The sequence below is a fragment of the Primulina eburnea genome, chromosome 12 (assembly GCF_022965805.1).
Source record: "Primulina eburnea isolate SZY01 chromosome 12, ASM2296580v1, whole genome shotgun sequence".
In the NCBI taxonomy this organism is placed as follows: Eukaryota; Viridiplantae; Streptophyta; class Magnoliopsida; order Lamiales; family Gesneriaceae; genus Primulina; species Primulina eburnea.
In genome coordinates, this window is record NC_133112.1 from 37,401,455 (window position 1) to 37,420,905 (window position 19,451).

At 33.8% G+C, this 19,451-nt stretch overlaps 3 protein-coding genes across 4 annotated transcripts; all 3 read right to left on the reverse strand.

Moving 5' to 3' along the window:
* Window positions 1-6,534: 6,534 nt before the first annotated feature.
* Window positions 6,535-8,851, reverse strand: LOC140807789 (heat shock cognate 70 kDa protein-like). The gene is made up of 2 exons (XM_073164752.1): window positions 8,638-8,851; window positions 6,535-8,189 (listed from the first exon to the last, which is right to left on the reverse strand). Exons 1-2 carry the CDS (start codon window positions 8,849-8,851, stop codon window positions 6,535-6,537), a joined length of 1,869 nt encoding a protein of 622 aa, XP_073020853.1.
* Window positions 8,852-9,441: 590 nt separating this feature from the next.
* On the reverse strand, window positions 9,442-11,561 carry LOC140807575 (heat shock cognate 70 kDa protein-like). Its single transcript, XM_073164489.1, has 2 exons — window positions 11,300-11,561; window positions 9,442-11,158 (listed from the first exon to the last, which is right to left on the reverse strand). The coding sequence occupies exons 1-2, from the start codon at window positions 11,514-11,516 to the stop codon at window positions 9,477-9,479; spliced, it is 1,899 nt and encodes a 632-aa protein (XP_073020590.1). The 5' UTR covers window positions 11,517-11,561; the 3' UTR covers window positions 9,442-9,476.
* A 1,622-nt stretch (window positions 11,562-13,183) lies between these two features.
* Window positions 13,184-17,360, reverse strand: LOC140807366 (heterogeneous nuclear ribonucleoprotein Q-like). Of its 2 annotated transcripts, none has more exons than XM_073164178.1 (8): window positions 16,983-17,360; window positions 16,768-16,884; window positions 16,505-16,645; window positions 16,227-16,409; window positions 14,647-14,851; window positions 13,770-13,930; window positions 13,600-13,651; window positions 13,184-13,524 (listed from the first exon to the last, which is right to left on the reverse strand). In XM_073164178.1, the coding sequence occupies exons 1-8, from the start codon at window positions 17,358-17,360 to the stop codon at window positions 13,505-13,507; spliced, it is 1,257 nt and encodes a 418-aa protein (XP_073020279.1). In that variant the 3' UTR covers window positions 13,184-13,504. The 2 variants fall into 2 exon arrangements, with proteins under 2 accessions (XP_073020279.1, XP_073020278.1); XM_073164177.1 differs by having other exon boundaries at window positions 13,600-13,685.
* Window positions 17,361-19,451: the final 2,091 nt, after the last annotated feature.

The following is a 19,451-nucleotide window of genomic DNA, read 5'->3' on the forward strand; positions in this document are numbered from 1 at the left end:
TAACATAAGACCATGATCCACCCTTTTCAAACTCAGAACTAACGCTTGAGCCCCAAAGCAAGCAAGAGCCGTGACTAGCCTAACCCGTCTACCATTGGTGCAGCTGGTTGCTTCCTGGTCCAGACACCTTTCTTAGCCAACCCAGCCCTGAACCAAAACCACCAGGCCCTCCCTAGGACCCTAAGGCACGATCCAAGACACTGCCCCACGCCCTGGTCCCGTCCAGCAACTGCCCTAAACCCCACAGTCCTGACTTTCTCTACGTGAACCCAACTGCACAGCCGCAGCTTCCTTTGCTCAGCCTCTTAGCTGCCGCTCCAGGGCATGAACCACCATAAAGATACTCATCCTAGGACCCTCAATCCCCAAGTCATGCGTGGATGACTTCCCACGACTTCTTGGTGTTCCAGATTCGGTTACAGTCCCTACTAGACCTTCTACCACCATCTAGACACACTCCCTAATCTAACCATACATTGCAGCAATAAGCCAGAGGGATCCACCGAAGGTTCAAAACAAGAAAGCCAAGAAACGAACCAGTTAATGAATAAAATTTCAAATATTGATCCAAATTGTTTTACTTTCAATCTTGGCACTTACCAAACGAATTTTCATGCATAATTTGTATCAAAGTACGTAATATAACATGATCGATGTGTAAAGAAATGATTAAGACATGCTTTTGTATTTTTAAATGCTCGAACCGTCGAATATCGTCGTTGGGAAAGCAGTGGGCGATCGGAGGGCATTGTGCTGCATTTTTCTTACTAGAAAATGGCTAAACTAAATTAATTATGGCATAAAAAATCATTATAAAATATTTTACTTAAATTAAATGATTAAATACTAAAATTTCAAAATTAACATATATATTCTTTTATTAAGAGTCCTACAATTAATTACATTCTATATATTATTGATTAAATATTACTTAATTTAATTAATTAAGTCATAAAAATAATTGTTAAAATATTTTATTTCGAGAGGAGGTATTTAAACATCTTATTTTTGAATTTAGTCCTTAAATACTAAAATTCATGAATCTTTTAAAATAATTAATTTTTCTTGGCTTAAATTATAACACGCAATTTCTGCACCTTAATCGCCTCCGATCTCCTTTCCCTGGTCTGATATCGATTATTCGTCTGAAATGCAAAAATTCGCAAAAACATTTTTAAATTACCTAAACTTGAGTATATAAACATTTAATAATAATTTAATCACGTTTCAAGCACCATTTAAATCATAAATTAATTAAATTAAACTTTATAATTATTCATAGGTTTACATGCACTAGTTTTGGGCACTACAAATGTATTTGCGGATTTATGAACAAGTTTTGTGATTATATAATTATACAATTACCATTTCTCATTCTTCCATGTTGGCTGCAACGAATCGTCATTTCGCGGGGGTTATTGTTTCTCTTTGTACGTATATTTGTACATTGTGATCTCTGCATATCACGCAATGACAATGACGACGACGATGATGATGGACAAGACGATGGTGATGGTGATGGCGTTGACCACGATGGTTACGACGATGACGAGAGTGAGGCACCATATGTGTATCAATTTTATTGCAATTCTTAGTTTAAATATCAGTCAAACTTTATTTGTTTTATATACAATTCGATTAGATTTAGTTGCATATATATTAGTTTAATGTTCTTTTTCAAAACACGGTTAACAAAATTTATTATATTTGTGAAATATTAAAATACACTATAACTAAAATTCGATATATAAAATAAATATTTGATTTTTTTTAAAAATAAATATTAAATTTAGCGACGGATTTACGAAATTTTAGCGAGGGTTTTTCAATGAATGTCGCTAATTTTGTAAAATATGTCGCTATTTTAGCAACGGTTTTTCATAAATCTGTCGCTAAATTTGCGATGATTTTTTAAAAACCGTCGCTAAAAGTCAATGATGGTTGATTTAGTTAGGACAGTAAAAACCATTGTTAAAATCGTCGCAAACTAATTTAGCAATGGTTTTAGTGACAGATTTGACCGTCGCAACCTTTTTTTTTAGTGAATTAGTTGCAGCTTTCTTGTACATTATTATCAAATTCCAAATTTTAGTATTATTTTTTTCAATTTTTAACGGTTTTAATCTTTTAATTCAGAGTACTGATGTGACACTAACCACATCAATATTACAATGGTGTAACGTCAGCACTAAATCGAAAAAAATTATTAAAATTGTAAATAAAAAAAAAACAAATATACCATATCAAGACTGTCAACATGTAGTAAAAATTCAAAATTTCTCTTTTTTTATTATTAATAATGTACCGAGGCTTCGATACAACCTTTTCTCTGGTGTACCAATATAATTAGTGTAAGAGATGAGTAAAATCTTATTTGCAGAGACTCGATAATATCATGTTATTATTATGACATGTATTCTTAAATTATGCTTGACTAGGGATGGCAACGGGTCTAGGTTTTGCCAAACTGAGGACTCGTCGCACCGCCTTGCCCCTCAAACCTAGCGGTCCAATTCGGGTTGGACCCGTTGGACTCGCAAAAATATATATTTTATATTTATTCAATAAAAAATTTTAAAAATAACAAATGTTTAAATTTATATGTTCAAATTTATACTAATAATATTTAGGACAAAAAATATTATCACAAGTTAAGGATATGTTCGACCCACAGTTTTACTGTTCTCTATTCATCTATTTTTCATAAAATTCAAGGAAGAAAAGGAATATATATTAATCATTAAGTCGCACACGTGTCCTGTCCCTGCTTATATCTGTTACTATTATTAAGATAAAAAAAATTGGTCAATTTTTAGTTTTCCCAATTTTACCTTCATTTCATATCAAAAATTATCTTTTTGTCTTTATTTTTTTAATTTCAAAAAACATTTTTGTTTTTGTTTTTAAAATTACAACGATTGAAATAGCAATTTACTCCCTCGATAATTTGTCAAATTTACTTTAGTCCATAGATAATTATAAAAAAACTGTACACACACCGCGTATGCAAAGTAGCTAGTCTTAATTATCTTTCGGCTTATATTACCAAATACTCTATTTTTTATTTTTATTTTTATTTTTCATTTTCAAATACACATATATAATTAATTGCAAAATGTATTATCTAACTAAACTTAATTAATTCGCTAAACATAATACAACTTCATGTGTATTCGATTCGATTTATTTAAAATACAGACATAAAATATAATAAGTGTTTGTAATAAATTATGTTATGTATTTTTTTGGTCATTAGTTCCATTTGGTGACTATTAGAAATAGTAATTATAATTAATTCATGAAAAAAATAAAACAATTAAAATAAAATTTTCAGAATTAAATAATTGAATGATAAAGTTGCGCTTTTATTCATATTTTTGAATGATATTGTAAAATCTAACTTTTGAAACAAGTAAATTTGAGTCTCTATTTGATCGTTTGTTATAATATGTTCAGATAGGCATCTAAACTAGAAAATTATTTTGTAAAATTGAACTAGAAAGACAACAAATGACAATCGATTTAACTTTGTCGTTACGAATGGAATTGTAAACGATTTTTATGAATCAAAAGCTATAAATTGGATTTGAAGTACGCTGGAAATTGTGAGCTTAGGCCATCTCCAATCCACTGCACTACATTCTGCACTGCATTGTTGTTACACTAAAATCATCTCCAACCACATTGCACTACATTTTATACTACAATAGAATATTCTTTTTTTTTAATATTAATATTTCTGTTTTATGTTAATTATTTATAATTTGATAATATAATGATAATTAAATATTATAATTTATATAATGTTAATTATTTATAATTTGATAATATAATGATAATTAAATTTGATAATTTATTTTTGTTTAGGCCATCTCCAATCCACTGCACTACACGTAATTTTTTTTATGTTTCGTAATTTTATGGTTTGTTAGTTGTCGTAGTTTGTTTATTGTTTCGTAATTTTTGTTGTTTTTTGTTCGTAATTTGTATCATTTTAACGCATTATTAATTTAATCTATGTTTTTTTATTTTTAATTTTCACACTTAATTAATTTCTAATCAGAATATTAAAAATTTTATAATTAAAATTTCAAAAAATATTAATTAATTAAATATTAAACACTTATATTAAATTAATTAAATTAATCAAATTAAAAACTAAAAAAAATAAAAAAAAATTGTGGCGCAACAAAATGGCTGCGCCACATGTGGAGCACTTGTAGAGCTGCTCCAATCCAGCGCCAGTTTTGGTGCTGGATTGGAGTGAAAAATCATGGCAATGGTGGCACCAATGTGGTGCCATGATTGGAGATGGTCTTAAAACTTGAAAGATTAGCTAAAGAACTAAGATCAACAATTGAAGCTAAGATTAACATTGAGATGCAAGGATTAAGTGGGAGTCTTTCGTTGTAATCGATTTGTGACACTTAACAAAACAACACTGAAAGGTAAACAATTTTTGATAGATGGAGATCGCGCTCCATTTCCAGTTAAATACTATATTTATTAAATTAAAATTTAAAATTAAGTATTACAAAAATAGACATTCTCGAAAAAATTAAACAGGACATATATTTTTTTTAAGGCAAAAACTCGTGTGAGACGGTCTCACGGGTCGTATTTTGTGAGACGGATCTTTATTTGGATAATCCATGAAAAAGTATTACTTTTAATGCTAAGAGTATTACTTTTTATTGTGAATATGGGTAGGGTTGACCCGTCTCACAGATTGTGATCCGTAAGACGGTCTCACGTGAGACCTACTTTTTTTTAATCGGTAATATCATTCTAAAAATTTGACATTTTCAATATTTTTTTTTGAAAAAAATGGACCGGCCATGCATGCCTGTACAAAGGTTGCCTTCACCGGAACAAAATTGTTTTTCCAAGGTTCAGCAATTTATATTTATAAAATTAAATTAAAAATAGGAAAACATAATTTTTGGTCCACAAACTTTGTCTGTTTTGGGTTTTGCTCTACTGAGTTTCCAAATTCTGGTTATATTTTTTCACCAATCTTATTTCGTTTGATTGTAGCACCGAAAAATATTGATGTGACACAATAAAATGTTGATGTGATAATAAAAAAATAATGATATAACATCATACATTGTCAACTTATCTAATATCACATCAGTAATTTAATCAAAATAGCCAAAAAAAATAAAATTTAGTGTATCAAAACCAAATTTTAAAAATTTAGTTGACTAAAATCCAAATTTTGATAATTTGTTGTTTCCTTATTTATGAAAAAACACATGTTCTAAGCATCTATCAATGTTTAAAATTTTAGTATGACATAAGGCTCACATTAACGACTGAAATGTTATGGAATATATATATATATATTTTTCCCTTTATGCTTTGTAATTTATATATAAAACCAATCTACCATTTATATCTGACATTATTATAGTTAAATATTAATTTTTTTTTTAAATTCTTGTTTAAATAAATCATCAGTGGTGGTTGACTTCTTTTCTAAATTTCTTTTAGTCCTAAACTACCCATCACAGAAAATGTGAATTCCTCAGACTACATCTTACTCTTAGAATGCTTACAAGTACTAATAATCCATTCACAAAAACTCTTGCGATATATTCTTATACAAGTCTTTTGACTTGATTGATTAAAAATTATTATTTTTAATTATAAATATAGAACAGATCAATTTAATATATTAAAAAATTATAGTGTTTAAAATTTTAGTCCGGACAGAGCCATATTTCTGGTTCCGCCATCGGAACGGATGGACCCGATATACGAGACCTACTCTGTGATACCTTTGTCCCACATCTGGAAAATTAAAGATTTAAAATGAGTTTATAAAGGACTACAATGGAGTTCTATAGCAACTTGGGTTAATCATTTTCGTAAAGCGAGGACGAATACGAAGTAGTTGCTATAGGGGCCCATTGTGCAGTCACGCAGGCGCGGGCCCGGGCTCGGGGCGTGACAGAATGGTATCAGAGCCGGTCACCGGCATGGAACACCGAGAAATAAGTGCTATGCGGGGCAAAGTGCTACGTGCATGGGAGGCACCTCTTGAACCTGCGGGGCAAAGTGCTACATGACGGGAGCCACCTCTTGAACCTGTAGGAGCCACCTCTAGATTCTCGGTGCTGGTGGATCAAGTGGTCAGGCCGCGACGAGGACGTCGCGTTCTGAAGGAGGGGTGATTGTGAGACCCTTGTCCCACATCTGGAAAATTAAAGATTTAAAATGAGTTTATAAAGGGCTACAATGGAGTTCTATAGCAACTTGGGTTAATCATTTTCGTAAAGCGAGGACGAATACGAAGTAGTTGTTATAGGGGCCCATTGTGCAGTCACGCAGGCGCGGGCCCGAACTCCGGGCGTGACATACTCTAATCCACTATCCCCACATACTAAGTTGAAAGTTTTGGTTTATTTATCTCAAAACAGAAAGCAGAAAATTAATCAAATTAAGCATTTATTATTCAAATTTCAATTCAAAAGCAAAAATACCTCAAATTCTTGATAATACCAAAATCAACAATTCATCAACCTTCAGCTAGATTGACAAAGTAGTGAATTTTGTGATAACAGGGTCCAAAATGCTCTCCAGCTTCTCTCTTTTCTTCACAAATACATGTGCCTCTGCATCTTTGTGTTCTTCCAACCACTCGATAGCTAAATTTATCTCTTCTTCTAATTTTTCTGCATCCGTTGCTGATATTAGTTTGAAAGCAAGATTTCTGGTCAAGAGAGTAGCTCTGGTTCCATAGACATAATTTTCTAGAGATTGCTTTGCCTCGAATTTCTTTTTAAGCTCCTCATCTTCAAACTTAAATCTCTCTGCTTCCTTTAACATTCTCTGCATCTCCTTTGCGGATAGCATACCTTTAAAATTTCTTATTGTGACGCTTTTTCTGTTACCAGTTGTTTCGTCTACAGCAGACACGGTTAAGATACCATTATCATCGATATCGAATATTACATTTAGTGTAGGGATGCCTCTTGGAGCAGGAGGTATGCCAAATAAATAGAATGTACCCAACAGAAAGTTGTCGCTTGTTCTAGGCCTTTCACCCTCGTACACTTTAAATTTCGCCTTAGTTTGGCCATCATGGAAAGTGGTCAACTTTGCTACCTTCCTAGTAGGAATGGTGGTATTCCTGGGAACTACCACTCTCATTTCATCATCTTCAACACACACACCAAGGGATAGAGGTATAACATCACACAACACCAGGTCTTGAATCTCGTAGTTACCTTGGCCGGTCGAAATTGCTGCCTGAACTGCTGCCCCAGACGCTACAGCCTCATCGGGGTGGATGCTTGTGCACAGTTCCTTGCCATCAAAGAATTCTTGAAGTAATTGTTTTACCATTGGAATTCTAGTGGATCCACCAACAATCACCACATCGTGGATGCTTTCTTTGTCCATCTTTGCATCGTTCAAACACTTCTCTACATGGCTAATACATTCCTCCAACAAGTCCATGATGAGCTCCTCAAATTTGGCACGTGTTATCGTAGAGTTAAAATCGATTCCATCACACAAACAATCGATTCCAATAGTTGTATGTGCCGAAGAAGATAGATTTCTCTTGGCCCTCTCACAAGCTGTCCTTAACCTTGTCAATGCTCTGGGGTTGTCGGTTATATCCTTCTTGTGCTTCCTCTTGAACTCTTTAACAAAATAAATAACCATTCTATTGTTGAAATCTTCTCCTCCAATGTGAGTGTCACCAGCAATGGCCTTGACTTGAAAGATACCATTCTCAATTGTGAGAAGAGACACATCAAAGGTACCTCCACCAAGGTCGAAAATAAGTACATTTTTTTGCCCGATGTTGATATATTTTTTGTCGAGACCATAGGCAATCGCTGCTGCAGTTGGTTCGACAAGAAGACTCAAGATGTTGAGCCCAGAAATGGTTCCAGCATTCTTGGTTGCCCGCCTCTGCGAATCATTGAAGTAGGCAGGTACAGTAATAACTGCATTTTTTACTTCAAATCCAAGAAAAACTTCTGCAATCTCCTTCATCTTGGCGAGGACCATTGAAGAAATTTCTTCGGCATGAAACTGTTTCTCTTCATCTTTGTAGGTAACTGTAACCATGGGCTTATCGTTAGGACCAGAAACGACTTTGAATGGCCAAAGCATCAAATCTTTCTGAACCAAAGGATCACTGAATCTCCTACCAATCAATCTCTTGGCATCTGGAAAAGTAATTTATATGAAACATGATACATACGAGACCATGCATAATCTCATGCAAATACATCATGTCAGAAGGTTTTGTCCGATGAGAAATCCAAAAGTCTGCGAATTGTACAATATCATTAGCAAACACAAAAAATATGAACGAAGCATAATCCAAGCATCTCTCAACAACCGTGGTAGTTAGTTAACAAATAAAATAATGCGCGGCGAAAGATTCAAGACTCCAAATAATTGTCCTGCAAAACTCTCGTACAGAAACAAAGAGCACGTACAACTTTGTTTGTTTGATTTCGAACCACCAATTTTAACACATAGATAACTTAATGGGGCCAAAAAATACAAGAATATTAAAGTTGTTGAATCTGTGATTAATTTCCACTTAAGGAAAATGAAGCTGAAGATCACAGGAGAAAAAACGAACTGGGAGTAATAAGAATATCTTACTGAAAACAGTGTTGGTGGGGTTCTCGGCCGCTAGATTCTTGGCGGCGTCGCCAATGAGACGTTCGGTTTCATTGAAAGCTACATAAGAAGGCGTAATGCGATTGCCCTGATCATTTGGTATGATCTCGACGCGATTACGGCGCCACACTGCTACACACGAAAAAGTGGTGCCCAAATCAATTCCAATCGCCGGTTCTTGGCATTCTCCAGGCATGAATGTAAGAACTGGAGAAACTGAAAGAGCAAAGAAATTACTATAATTTATAGGAAGAGTTAGGCCAACGAATAGTCTCATCACAAGGAGTGGAAGAGTTTCATAGATATTATATTATTTTTTTAAAATGTGTTTTCTGCATGTCCACGAGTACCGTTCTAAAAAACCAATTTTCTCTAAATGTTATCTAAAATAAATCATATTATCTACTATGAATTTGATCATTTATTATTAATTAATACCCTTAATTTTGCATGGTATTAATAAGAAATTTTAGAAATTAAATATTTCTATAAATCATATTATATATTTTATACATATATGCTATCCATCATATTAGTCCACATAATTGCAAAAACTACTTGCTTAAATTTATTAGTTTTGTTTAAAATAAAGTTTCAATGATTAGTTTTACACGGGTTCTTCATACCAGAGCCGGCATCGATAATTTAATTTGAAGAAAGATTCAAAGTGATCAAAATTATAAATTGTGGAATTTGCTGAAAATAAAATACTTAAACCTTAGTAGAAAACTAAGTGCAGATCATATTAATAACGATTCCATTAACATAACTGAGAAGTACTCTTTGTTGTTCGAATAATAGAAATGTAGTTAATGAGAAGCTTAATCAACTTCTTTAATCTTAGGACCAGTTCCACTGAAATGCATCTTTGCCATGATCGGGTCACAGATGTTCTCTAGTTCTTTCATTTTATCCTTAAACTCATCTTCTCCGGCAAGTTGGTTGCTTTCCAGCCACTCTTTTGCCTGCTCAATGGCAAGCTCAATCTTCCTCTGGTCTGAAATTGTCAGTGTCAAAGTAAAATTCTTTCCTTTTTTAATTTTGCTTCTCAAACTGTAGATGTAATTTTCAAAAGCATTCATGGCGTCAACATTCCTCCTATGCTGCTCATCTTCGGCCTTGAAAAGCTCAGCTTCTTTCAGCATTCTCTCGATCTCTTCAGTAGACAACGTGCCTTTGTCATTGATGATTGTCATGTCCTTTTTATTCCCAGTTGTTTGATCTTCGGCAGAAACATTCAAGATCCCATCAGCGTCCATATCAAAGCAGATGGATATTTTAGGTACTCCTCTCGGAGCAGGTTGAATGCCAGTGAGCTCGAATTTACCCAACAAATTGTTATCCGTAGTTTTAGCCCTTTCTCCCTCGAAAACTTGGATCAATACAGTCCTTTGGTTATCAAAACATGTCATGAAGTGTTCCTCCTTCTTGGTGGGAAGGGCAGTGTTTCTTGGTATTATGACACTCATAGCATCTCCTCGGACATGCACACCAAGGGACAGAGGCGTGACGTCGCATAACAATATATCTTGAACCTCTGCATTGCCTTGTCCAGTTAATACTGCTGCCTGAATCGCTGCACCTGAAGCAACGGCCTCATCAGGATGAATGCTCTTGCACAACGCCTTGCCATTAAAGAAATCTTGTAGCATTTGTTGCACCTTTGGAATTCTAGTAGATCCGCCTACAAGCACCACGTCGTGGATACTTTCCTTGTCCATCTTAGCATCGTGCAAGCATTCCTCAACTGCTTTAATGCATTTCTTAAATAAATCCATGTTGAGTTCCTCAAATTTTGCACGAGTTATTTTATAGTTAAAATCGATTCCATCATACAAACAATCGACTCCTATAGCAGTTTCTGCTGCAGAAGATAGATTCCTCTTTGCCCTCTCACAAGATGTCCTTAGCCTCCTCAGTGCTCGTGGGTTGTTTCTTATATCCTTTTTGTGCTTTCTTTTGAACTCTTCAACACAATGCTCAACCATTCTATTGTCGAAATCTTCCCCTCCAAGATGAGAGTCACCAACTATGGCTTTCACCTTAAACACTTTATTCTCCACAGTGAGAAGAGAAACATCAAAGGTGCCACCCCCGAGGTCGAAAATAAGCACATTATTCTTTTCATCAGAGCTACCTAACTTTTTGTCAAGACCATACGCAATGGCAGCAGCAGTTGGTTCAACAACAATACGCAAGACGTTGAGCCCAGAAATGGTTCCAGCATCCTTGGTTGCTTGCCTCTGGGAATCATTGAAGTAGGCAGGAACCGTAATAACTGCATTTTTTACTGTTAATCCAAGAAAAGCTTCCGCAATTTCCTTCATCTTGGCGAGGATCATGGACGAAATCTCTTCAGCTACAAATTTTTTCTCTTTACCTTTATAGGTAACCACAATCATGGGTTTGTCACCAGGGTCTGAAATAACTTTGAAAGGCCAAAGTGTTACATCACTCTGAACCAAAGGATCGCTAAATCTCCGGCCAATCAACCTCTTAGCATCTACAAAATGGGTTATGCAAAAGAAAAAAACAGCAAATGGTTCAAACCAAATTAGACTAATCGCAAACATAAGCACATAAACCAAATAACATCACTTTCATATAAATGATGAAATAAGGAACAACAATAAAAGCATCTAACCAAAAACGGTGTTGGTTGGGTTCATGGCGATGAGATTCTTGGCAGCACTGCCGATGAGACGCTCGGTTTCAGTGAAAGCTACATAAGAAGGTGTTGTCCGGTTGCCCAGATCGTTGGGTATGATCTCCGCACGATCGTGCCTCCACACGGCTACGCATGAGTAAGTGGTGCCCAGATCAATTCCAATTGCGGGTGATTTAGTATTCTTTCCCGCCATGATAATCCTCTGCAGTTCTGTGAATTAATCAATCGATTAGCATGCACGAAGTATGTGGAGTAGTGTGTGATCGGAAGAACATTAATAATGTGGGGAAACTGAAAGAGCAAAAGCCATAGCTGGTTTAATTACTAATAATAATGATGGAGTCTTGAAAGAAGTCACACAGAAGTCGTAGAGCCATCTAAATGTGGATCAAACTTATTGATTTTTAAAGAAACTAGCGCGATGTAATTGTGTCGCACGTAATTTTAATTATATTATAAAAATTAAAAAAAATATGATTTTTTAAAAAATAATTTGAATCATTTTGTTATTTATTTGAGCTTAATTTCTTATCATATTAGACGATTTATGAGAACTTATATAACTTACTTCAAAATTGTTTCTCAAATTAAAATTCAAGCCGTTGATTTTATGTTATATAATAAATTTTAATGAACATAATATATAGAACAAAATGAACTGAAACAAAAATTTTTAAAAAAATTATATATTCAAACACAACGTATAAATCATAATAACCTAAAAATCAACCAAATTATGTATTTTACCAATGTATAAATCATAATCTACAAAAGCGAAGCGTACTAAAGATAAATAATTATCAATTTAAAATCACTATGACTAACTCATAAAAACAATATTAATACAAATGAAATAGTAATATTGACAGTAAAATATAACTCATAATATTTAATTTAACCTCTTAATTTTTGTTTACTTTTTATTTTTACAATTCTATATCATGGATGATAAATTTTATATATCGATCTTTCGTAGACTAACATTGATGACTGTTAATTTTTGTTAAATAAATTTTAAAATAATAAATAAATAAAAATATGTAAAGATGAGTTTTTTCCCTTATCAATTTTTCATATAATATTTAATTATGTCATATTTCATTTAAAAAAAATTATTTCATTCTATATACATATAAATGTGTTGATGATAGAAAAATTTTCCAATTATAAATTTAAAATCACCGTGATTACAATAAAATCATTGGAAAAACACGTAGAGAAAATTAAAAGGATAAAACATTTAAATATAGTATAAAGATGAGTTATTTGATAAAATTAATGTAGGAGTTACAATGTTACATTCTAATCTTGAAATGTGAATAGAAGGTTAATTATGTCATTGCACAATTGGAAAACAATGTCCTTCATCCACACTTTTATATATATATATATATATATATATATATATATATATATATATATATATATATATATATATATATATATATATATAATAAGGAATTTTTAGTTCATGCATGTTCCCTAACTATGACATGAACATACTGTAAAAACAGAACATCATATTCATTATATATATACACCCTCATGGTCTCAAAACCTATGAATTGTACGAGACCATCTTATTTTCATGAGCATCCCACGAGTGATTTTCGCCTCATATAGCATAGAAAATTAAAACATCATTCTGTTTTTGTTTCTTTCGCCATCTTTTGCCCGTGAATGTTAAAAAACCGACACTAGATAAATATCAAAATATATGATCATTATATAATAAATGAAACTGACTATTTTTTAAAAAATAAATATCAAGTTATATATATGATCATTATCAAAAAGCCCTCATGCATTTCAATATATATGAAACTGACTATTTTTTAAAATATTTAAAAAAACACACAGTGAGTCATAATTTTTTTCTATTTGTTTCCGCAAAGAACCAAGTACAATAGACATAAAAATATTGATAGTGCACAATTTCAAACGGAGAGCCAGTAAACCTCTCCCAACAAAAGTTTGCTCTACCATAGTTTTCTAATCACTAAACTTCTATCAATACAGTTTTTCCCATCGCTGTAAGAGGCAAGTGCCATAAACCAATATGCCCTCACCTCTAGTACGGTCTGTACCGTCTATTTCGATTACTATCATCATTACTACTGCCAGGTCCTCCGCCGCCACTATTACTCCTATCGTTCCTCCTAGGTCTCACAGCTGGTGGCATCATGACACCAGGCTGCTGGCTGCAAAAACACGGATAACTGATTATGGGGAAGCTGTTTGCCTACATATGGACGTCCACACATGAGAAAACTTACAGAAAATATCCAATCCGACCATCAGGTAAGACCATTGGCACCATCTGCATTCCTGCCGGCATAGGTCCCCTCCCGTAAATCATAGGCTTATGAGGTATTCGAACTTATTAGAAGCAAGTCGGATATCCAGGGTAAAACAAAAGAATGCAAACAAAAGGTTTGGTAACTACCTGCTGAAATCCAGAAGTGATTGAGGCATAAGGGTTCATGGCTATACCACCAGTATATCCTTGATGAGGAATGTAGTTAGGAACTGGAGAGGGATTATGTGGAGTGGCATCTGACTTCTTCTCAGTCTGAGGCTTTGCAAGAACAACTTCCAACACCTGGCCTGTATTTCAAATAAATCAATATAGGTTTCTAAATAATGGGTCAAAAAGATCTTAAAACAAATGGATGAACCAGAGGAGTTTGTATCTACGAAAATTATACCGCGGGGCATCTCAGTGTCTCTTCGCGTGTTAGTCTAAGGTGTTTTATTATATATATTAAGCATCTACAATGAAATTAACTACTTTTTTTAATGTAAAATATAGGTTAAAAAAATCTAGCATCTATAAAAAATAAGGTCAAGGAGCAAAATTCTACATATAAAATTTAAGACTGACAAGAAATAGCAATGAAGGTCCAATCACACTGAAGATATTCATTTTAAGTTCAAGCCCATATCTCCCATCAAGGGATTCGAAATATATCATGGGCATCAAACTCTAAACTTACAAGCTTGTAATAAGGTCAATGGCTGATATGAGATTCATATATGTCGATCAAACCAGAGATTGCTCGTGATGAGTTCTTCATAGATAATTCAACTCCATCTTATGCTTATTAAGCAATGAAGCCAAATTTGAGTAGATCATAAGCATGCTAGAGCATATGCAAATTTCATAATTTCTGATCATATAATTCCAATAAAAAAATTGATTACTTTCATCCAACCGATGACTGCTCAGATAAGAACTACATCAAAAACAGCAATCGACTTTTCTTATTCGTAGTGACCTTCATAGCCAATTTCCGGTAGATAAGAAGTATGTTAGAGCATACCATTAATTTCATACTTCTCCGACTCTTTGATAGCTTTCAAAGCACTCGACCTTTCCGCATAGTGAACAAATCCAAAGTCTCTTTTCCCACCACTTTTGGCTGGTGGCATAACAACTTTAATGACCTCCCCGTGGTGCTCAAAGATTTCCTTCAATTGTTCAGTTGTTGTATTTTCAGGAATATTCTTAACATAAAGAGCCTTCACCTGAAAAAAAATTAAGGATATTGAAATAATTTTTCAACAGGATGTAAACCATCGAAGTTCAGATTTTTTTCCCACTACTCGACAGATAAATAAGGAAATTAGTTAAAACATAAGAGAGAAGAAACTTTGCAAAACTCATAGCAATGCTGGACAAAAATGGATAAATCAGTTGATTAACTATCTTTTACCGGTGTTTAACCAATCAACTCAAAATCTTCAATACTCAAAACATCAATCACGTCAACATCCCATTAATCCACAAAATGTACCCTAAAAGAATCAAAATACATGTTTTGTCATGTACTGATACTGCAGACAATGAGTGTGTTGTCCCTAATCGGCTTATTGATGGCGCATCAGTAATGTGGCTATTTCACATCATCATAATCTGCCTTGCATAAGATGAACAGTGAAATCTTGAAAAATAATAATTTCTATAAAAGTTGTTTTAAAAGGTTTAATTTTCAAGTGTATAGAAAAGCATGTAGTAATACCATAATAAACTTCAAGAGTAGCAGTATAGGTGCACAACCATGGAGTTATGAGAAAGAGAAGATAAAAACTTTGCTTTAGGGTTAAGCGGAAATGTGAATAGGAGCACCTTCCCGGCTAAAACTTGAGATCACGATTTGACGAAGGGTTGAAAACACTTTGGCAAGAGAATCAAGCCACATGCTTTTCCCCCTCAATCAAAATCAGTAACAGATTTACCCAAAAGAAAGAGACACAGCCCACTAAATATATGATACTAAGAAAGCATGTTGGGAAAAGAACACGTCAAAGCATAACATGCATAATGCTTCGTCAGAATTAGATAACAATTATACAGTGATAATTCAACGATGGGGTCCATCGCAGTATCCAATCTAAAATGAATATAATTATATCAACCACAACATAGTTCCCATTAGCTCATAATAAATCCAATTATGTATTGTAGGTATACTTTGATCAAAACTAGTTTCACCACAAGCTAAACCAACTTTTTGAGTCCCACCCGATTTATTTGCATGCCTCATCTGACATTGGTTCGAGATGGAGTGTATTCAGTCATCACTCAAGAAATAGTTTCACCATAAGCTAAACAGGTTTTTGTATCCCGCCCGACTTATTTACATGGCCTCATTTAGTGTTGGTTCAACATGAAGCTTATTCTGTAATAACACCATAACTAAATCCATCTTCAACTACTCTCTGAAATATAAAGGGCAATCCTTTCAATAAATGACACAGAATACTCTACAGCATAAAAGCAACAACTTTCAATATTTAAAGCAGACATCAAAAGCACAGAAAATCTTTTGCACCACAATAAGTCCAAAGAGTATCAGATTTCAATAATACATGGTGCATTGCTAGACATTTGAGGTGGTACCTGAGCAGCGGCAGCAGAAGAATGATCTGGAGTAATCTTTGGATCCGCCCATGTGACAGTTGGTGTATTGCCTTCCAGCTTAAAACTTACAGCGGACAATTTTTGCCTAGAATAATCAGCACAAGCATTGTTATAATATTCCACAAAGGCAAAACCTCGATTACGAGTTGGGTTTTGAGGATCCTGCAAATAAACGTAGGTCATAAGAAAATAAAATTTCCCTCACAAACTGGCACATGTTGACAATTTATTTAATAATTAAAAACCCCATATCAGACCTTAATAAGTTCTATGGTTTCAGCACCAGGACCGGTGACTTCAATGATTTTTCTGAACTCATCATCCGTACAACTTTTAGGTATGTTACCAATAAACAATCTGTATTTAGTTTCAGACAGTGAACATCGTAATGTTCTTCCCTGCAGTAAAAAACAAATGACAGTTAAGAAAGTAGTACTAAACCACAAACTAGAAGTAGCACGGCAAACTTAAATTACAAAAACAAATCCAAAAGATTAAAGATAAAAGTCTCCAATTCTACCTTAAATTCTTTGCTACATAATTTTTCAATGGCCTTCTGTGCTTCATCTTTTCTTTTGAAGGTGACAAAAGCAAAGCCCTTGCTCTCACCAGTATCTCTATTTTTCATTACTCTAATCTGCCATTTTATGAAGCATTAAGACAAATAAGAAATATGTCGAATAGAAAATAGCATAATTATCAACCCACAAAAGTTTTAGACGCAAAATTAATGACCTCGAAAACATCACCAAATGGTTCGCAAAGTTCCATTAAGTCATCTTCAGAAACATCACGAGAAAGTCCTCCTATGAAAATTTCAGAACCGTGCGGAGGAAGAGCAAGAAGTTGTGCATGCTTTATATTCTCGTGATCTTGATCAGAGTTTTCTACATCTTCCTCAGGCTTGATGCTATTATCATTTAGATCATTCCCCAGTGAATGGAAGGGAGAAGGATCCTTCCTACCATCATCACTTGTAGTGTCCTGGAGCTCTTCACCAATTTCTTCACCACCTTCACCAGTTCCTTCATCTTCCATGGGTTCTTCATCCTCTTCAGTATAGTTGTCGTCATCAAGATCAACCTGGTCCTCAATTTCAGTGTTCTCTGCCATATTGCCTTACGTTCAAGATCTTGTCACACAATAAACAGAATTTGAGACAAGGGCTGTACCTGAGATTTTGTACCGTGAGTCAAACTATATGCGTTGGGTCTTTAAAAAAAGTATGGTTCAGTTTTTTCCATTAATAAGATTTTTCAAAATAAATTAAACATCCAACTTCTTGTTTGGGTTACTATTTTCCGTAGAAAATTAAGGCTCTACTTGAATGGTTACCGATGAAAAACAAAACTTTCAAGAATATCATCTTTTACATGAGTAAAATATTACAGGCAAGATTTGACACAAAAAAAAAAACCTTCCTTTGAGAAAATACTGAAAATTCTGTTTTTGACAAGGAAATATACAGAAGCACAAAGCAAAAGCAGAACACAAATCTCATTGCAAGTTCCCCAAATTTTAAAGCGTTGGAAGGAATGAATTAATACGATTTGAAATTATGTTTTTTCAATCCCTTTAATTTAAGCTAATCTAACAACCAATTATAGATCAAGGAAAAAACAATAAATGATCACCAAGTCAATACCATAACTATCATTAAACATGAAGAAACGATGAAAATGGGAAAAAAGCTGTAAAACTCTTGCAATTGGCACGTAAAATATGACATCCCAAACAGAAGTAAAGATGAATTGAATTTAGTTTGTTGAAATTGCAAACCTAAAAACATGAAAAACATCACAAGAACGCCTCTGGCCGCTGAAGTCTAGAAAAGAACCTGCACATAATAATTCTTTGTTTTTTTCGAGCTACCTCTAGCACAAAATTTGATTGCGAATCTCGCTCATATACAGGCTGAGAGGAATTTTCGATCGCTAAAGCCATTCTAGCTGAAGATTTGGGTTCAAGGATGTTCCAGCAGAAATTGAAGATAAGAAATGGAAAAAAAAGAGAGAGAACCTGTGTCTTTGTTGTGTTGTCGATTTACTCGTCGGAGTTGCCTTCCAAAAACTAGGGCAAGAGATGCATCAAACAAATAGATAACACAGAAGATCGATTTCTGATCCATCTTGGGCCTATAACTAAGCCCATACCCAACAACATCCTCTCCCTATAAAGAAATTAACTTTTATTCAAAAAAATCGATTAATTCGATTAAACTAATTTTTTTACAGCAATGATTGAAACCCAGCCGATTTGACCGAACTTTTATAAAATAAAGAGTGAATTTTTAAATAATTAGGTTTGATCAATTAATTCGGTTTAACTAAACTTTTACTCACCGTCTCAACAACAAAAGATGGTATCGAAAAAGTTGATTATGACATTAGGGCTTAATATACTTTTTGAGTCTGGTATTAGGAGAGTTCCTCGTATCCACTATCATGTTCTCACATATGCACAATTAAAACAACAATCCCTCAAAAAGTATTGTGGGGACCCGGACGCTAATCTATTCCTTAATCGTCTTTAGGAATATTTAATCATTTATAATAAACAGGGTCTAAAAATTTTTCTTTTAAAATGCAAAGCGGAAACGTAATGTAATTAAATTCAAATTACATATTAAACATAACGTACAATTATTGTATGATCTACAATAATCCGACTAGGTTCAACTATAAGTCAGTGCTGAACTCTAAGTTGCTTCAAAGTCCGGACCTCCACGCTATCTAGTCCAGCCTCATTCTCTTCTTGACCCTGATCCTAGCCCACCTGTTGCCATGCACACATACAGACAAGACAACAGCCGGATAACTCCGGTGAGATATAAATATCCCAGTATAAATCATGTATACATGCCATCATATAAACAATATAAAAGCATATATCAAAAATCATATCATATATCAAAATCATGATCTCAATCCATAACAAGAATAAATCATATTCTATACATGTACCCTAATCCGGTAAATAATTCAATATCCAGAATAAATTCTATTCTAATCATGTACCAATATCAGGAACATACTCAATATCAAGAATAACACCTATTCTAAACATGTACCAAATATCAGGAACATAATCAATATCAAGAATAATTCCTATTCTAGACATGTACCAAATATCAGGAACATAATCAGTATTAATCAATACCATAACTATAACTGTCACTCAATCCAGTGACTCTACTTTTTAGAC

Coding starts and splice junctions, on each gene's coding strand:
- LOC140807789 (XM_073164752.1), bottom strand. CDS start 8,851: ATGCCTGGAGAATGCCAAGAACCGGCGATTGGAATTGATTTGGGCACC. Junction 8,190..8,637: donor CCCCACCAACACTGTTTTCA/GTAAGATATTCT, acceptor TTACTTTTCCAG/ATGCCAAGAGATTGATTGGT.
- LOC140807575 (XM_073164489.1), bottom strand. CDS start 11,516: ATGGCGGGAAAGAATACTAAATCACCCGCAATTGGAATTGATCTGGGC. Junction 11,159..11,299: donor CCCAACCAACACCGTTTTTG/GTTAGATGCTTT, acceptor CCCATTTTGTAG/ATGCTAAGAGGTTGATTGGC.
- LOC140807366 (XM_073164177.1), bottom strand. CDS start 17,360: ATGGCAGAGAACACTGAAATTGAGGACCAGGTTGATCTTGATGACGAC. Junction 16,646..16,767: donor TATGTAGCAAAGAATTTAAG/GTAGAATTGGAG, acceptor TTTTTACTGCAG/GGAAGAACATTACGATGTTC. Junction 16,410..16,504: donor AAACCATAGAACTTATTAAG/GTCTGATATGGG, acceptor GTTTATTTGCAG/GATCCTCAAAACCCAACTCG.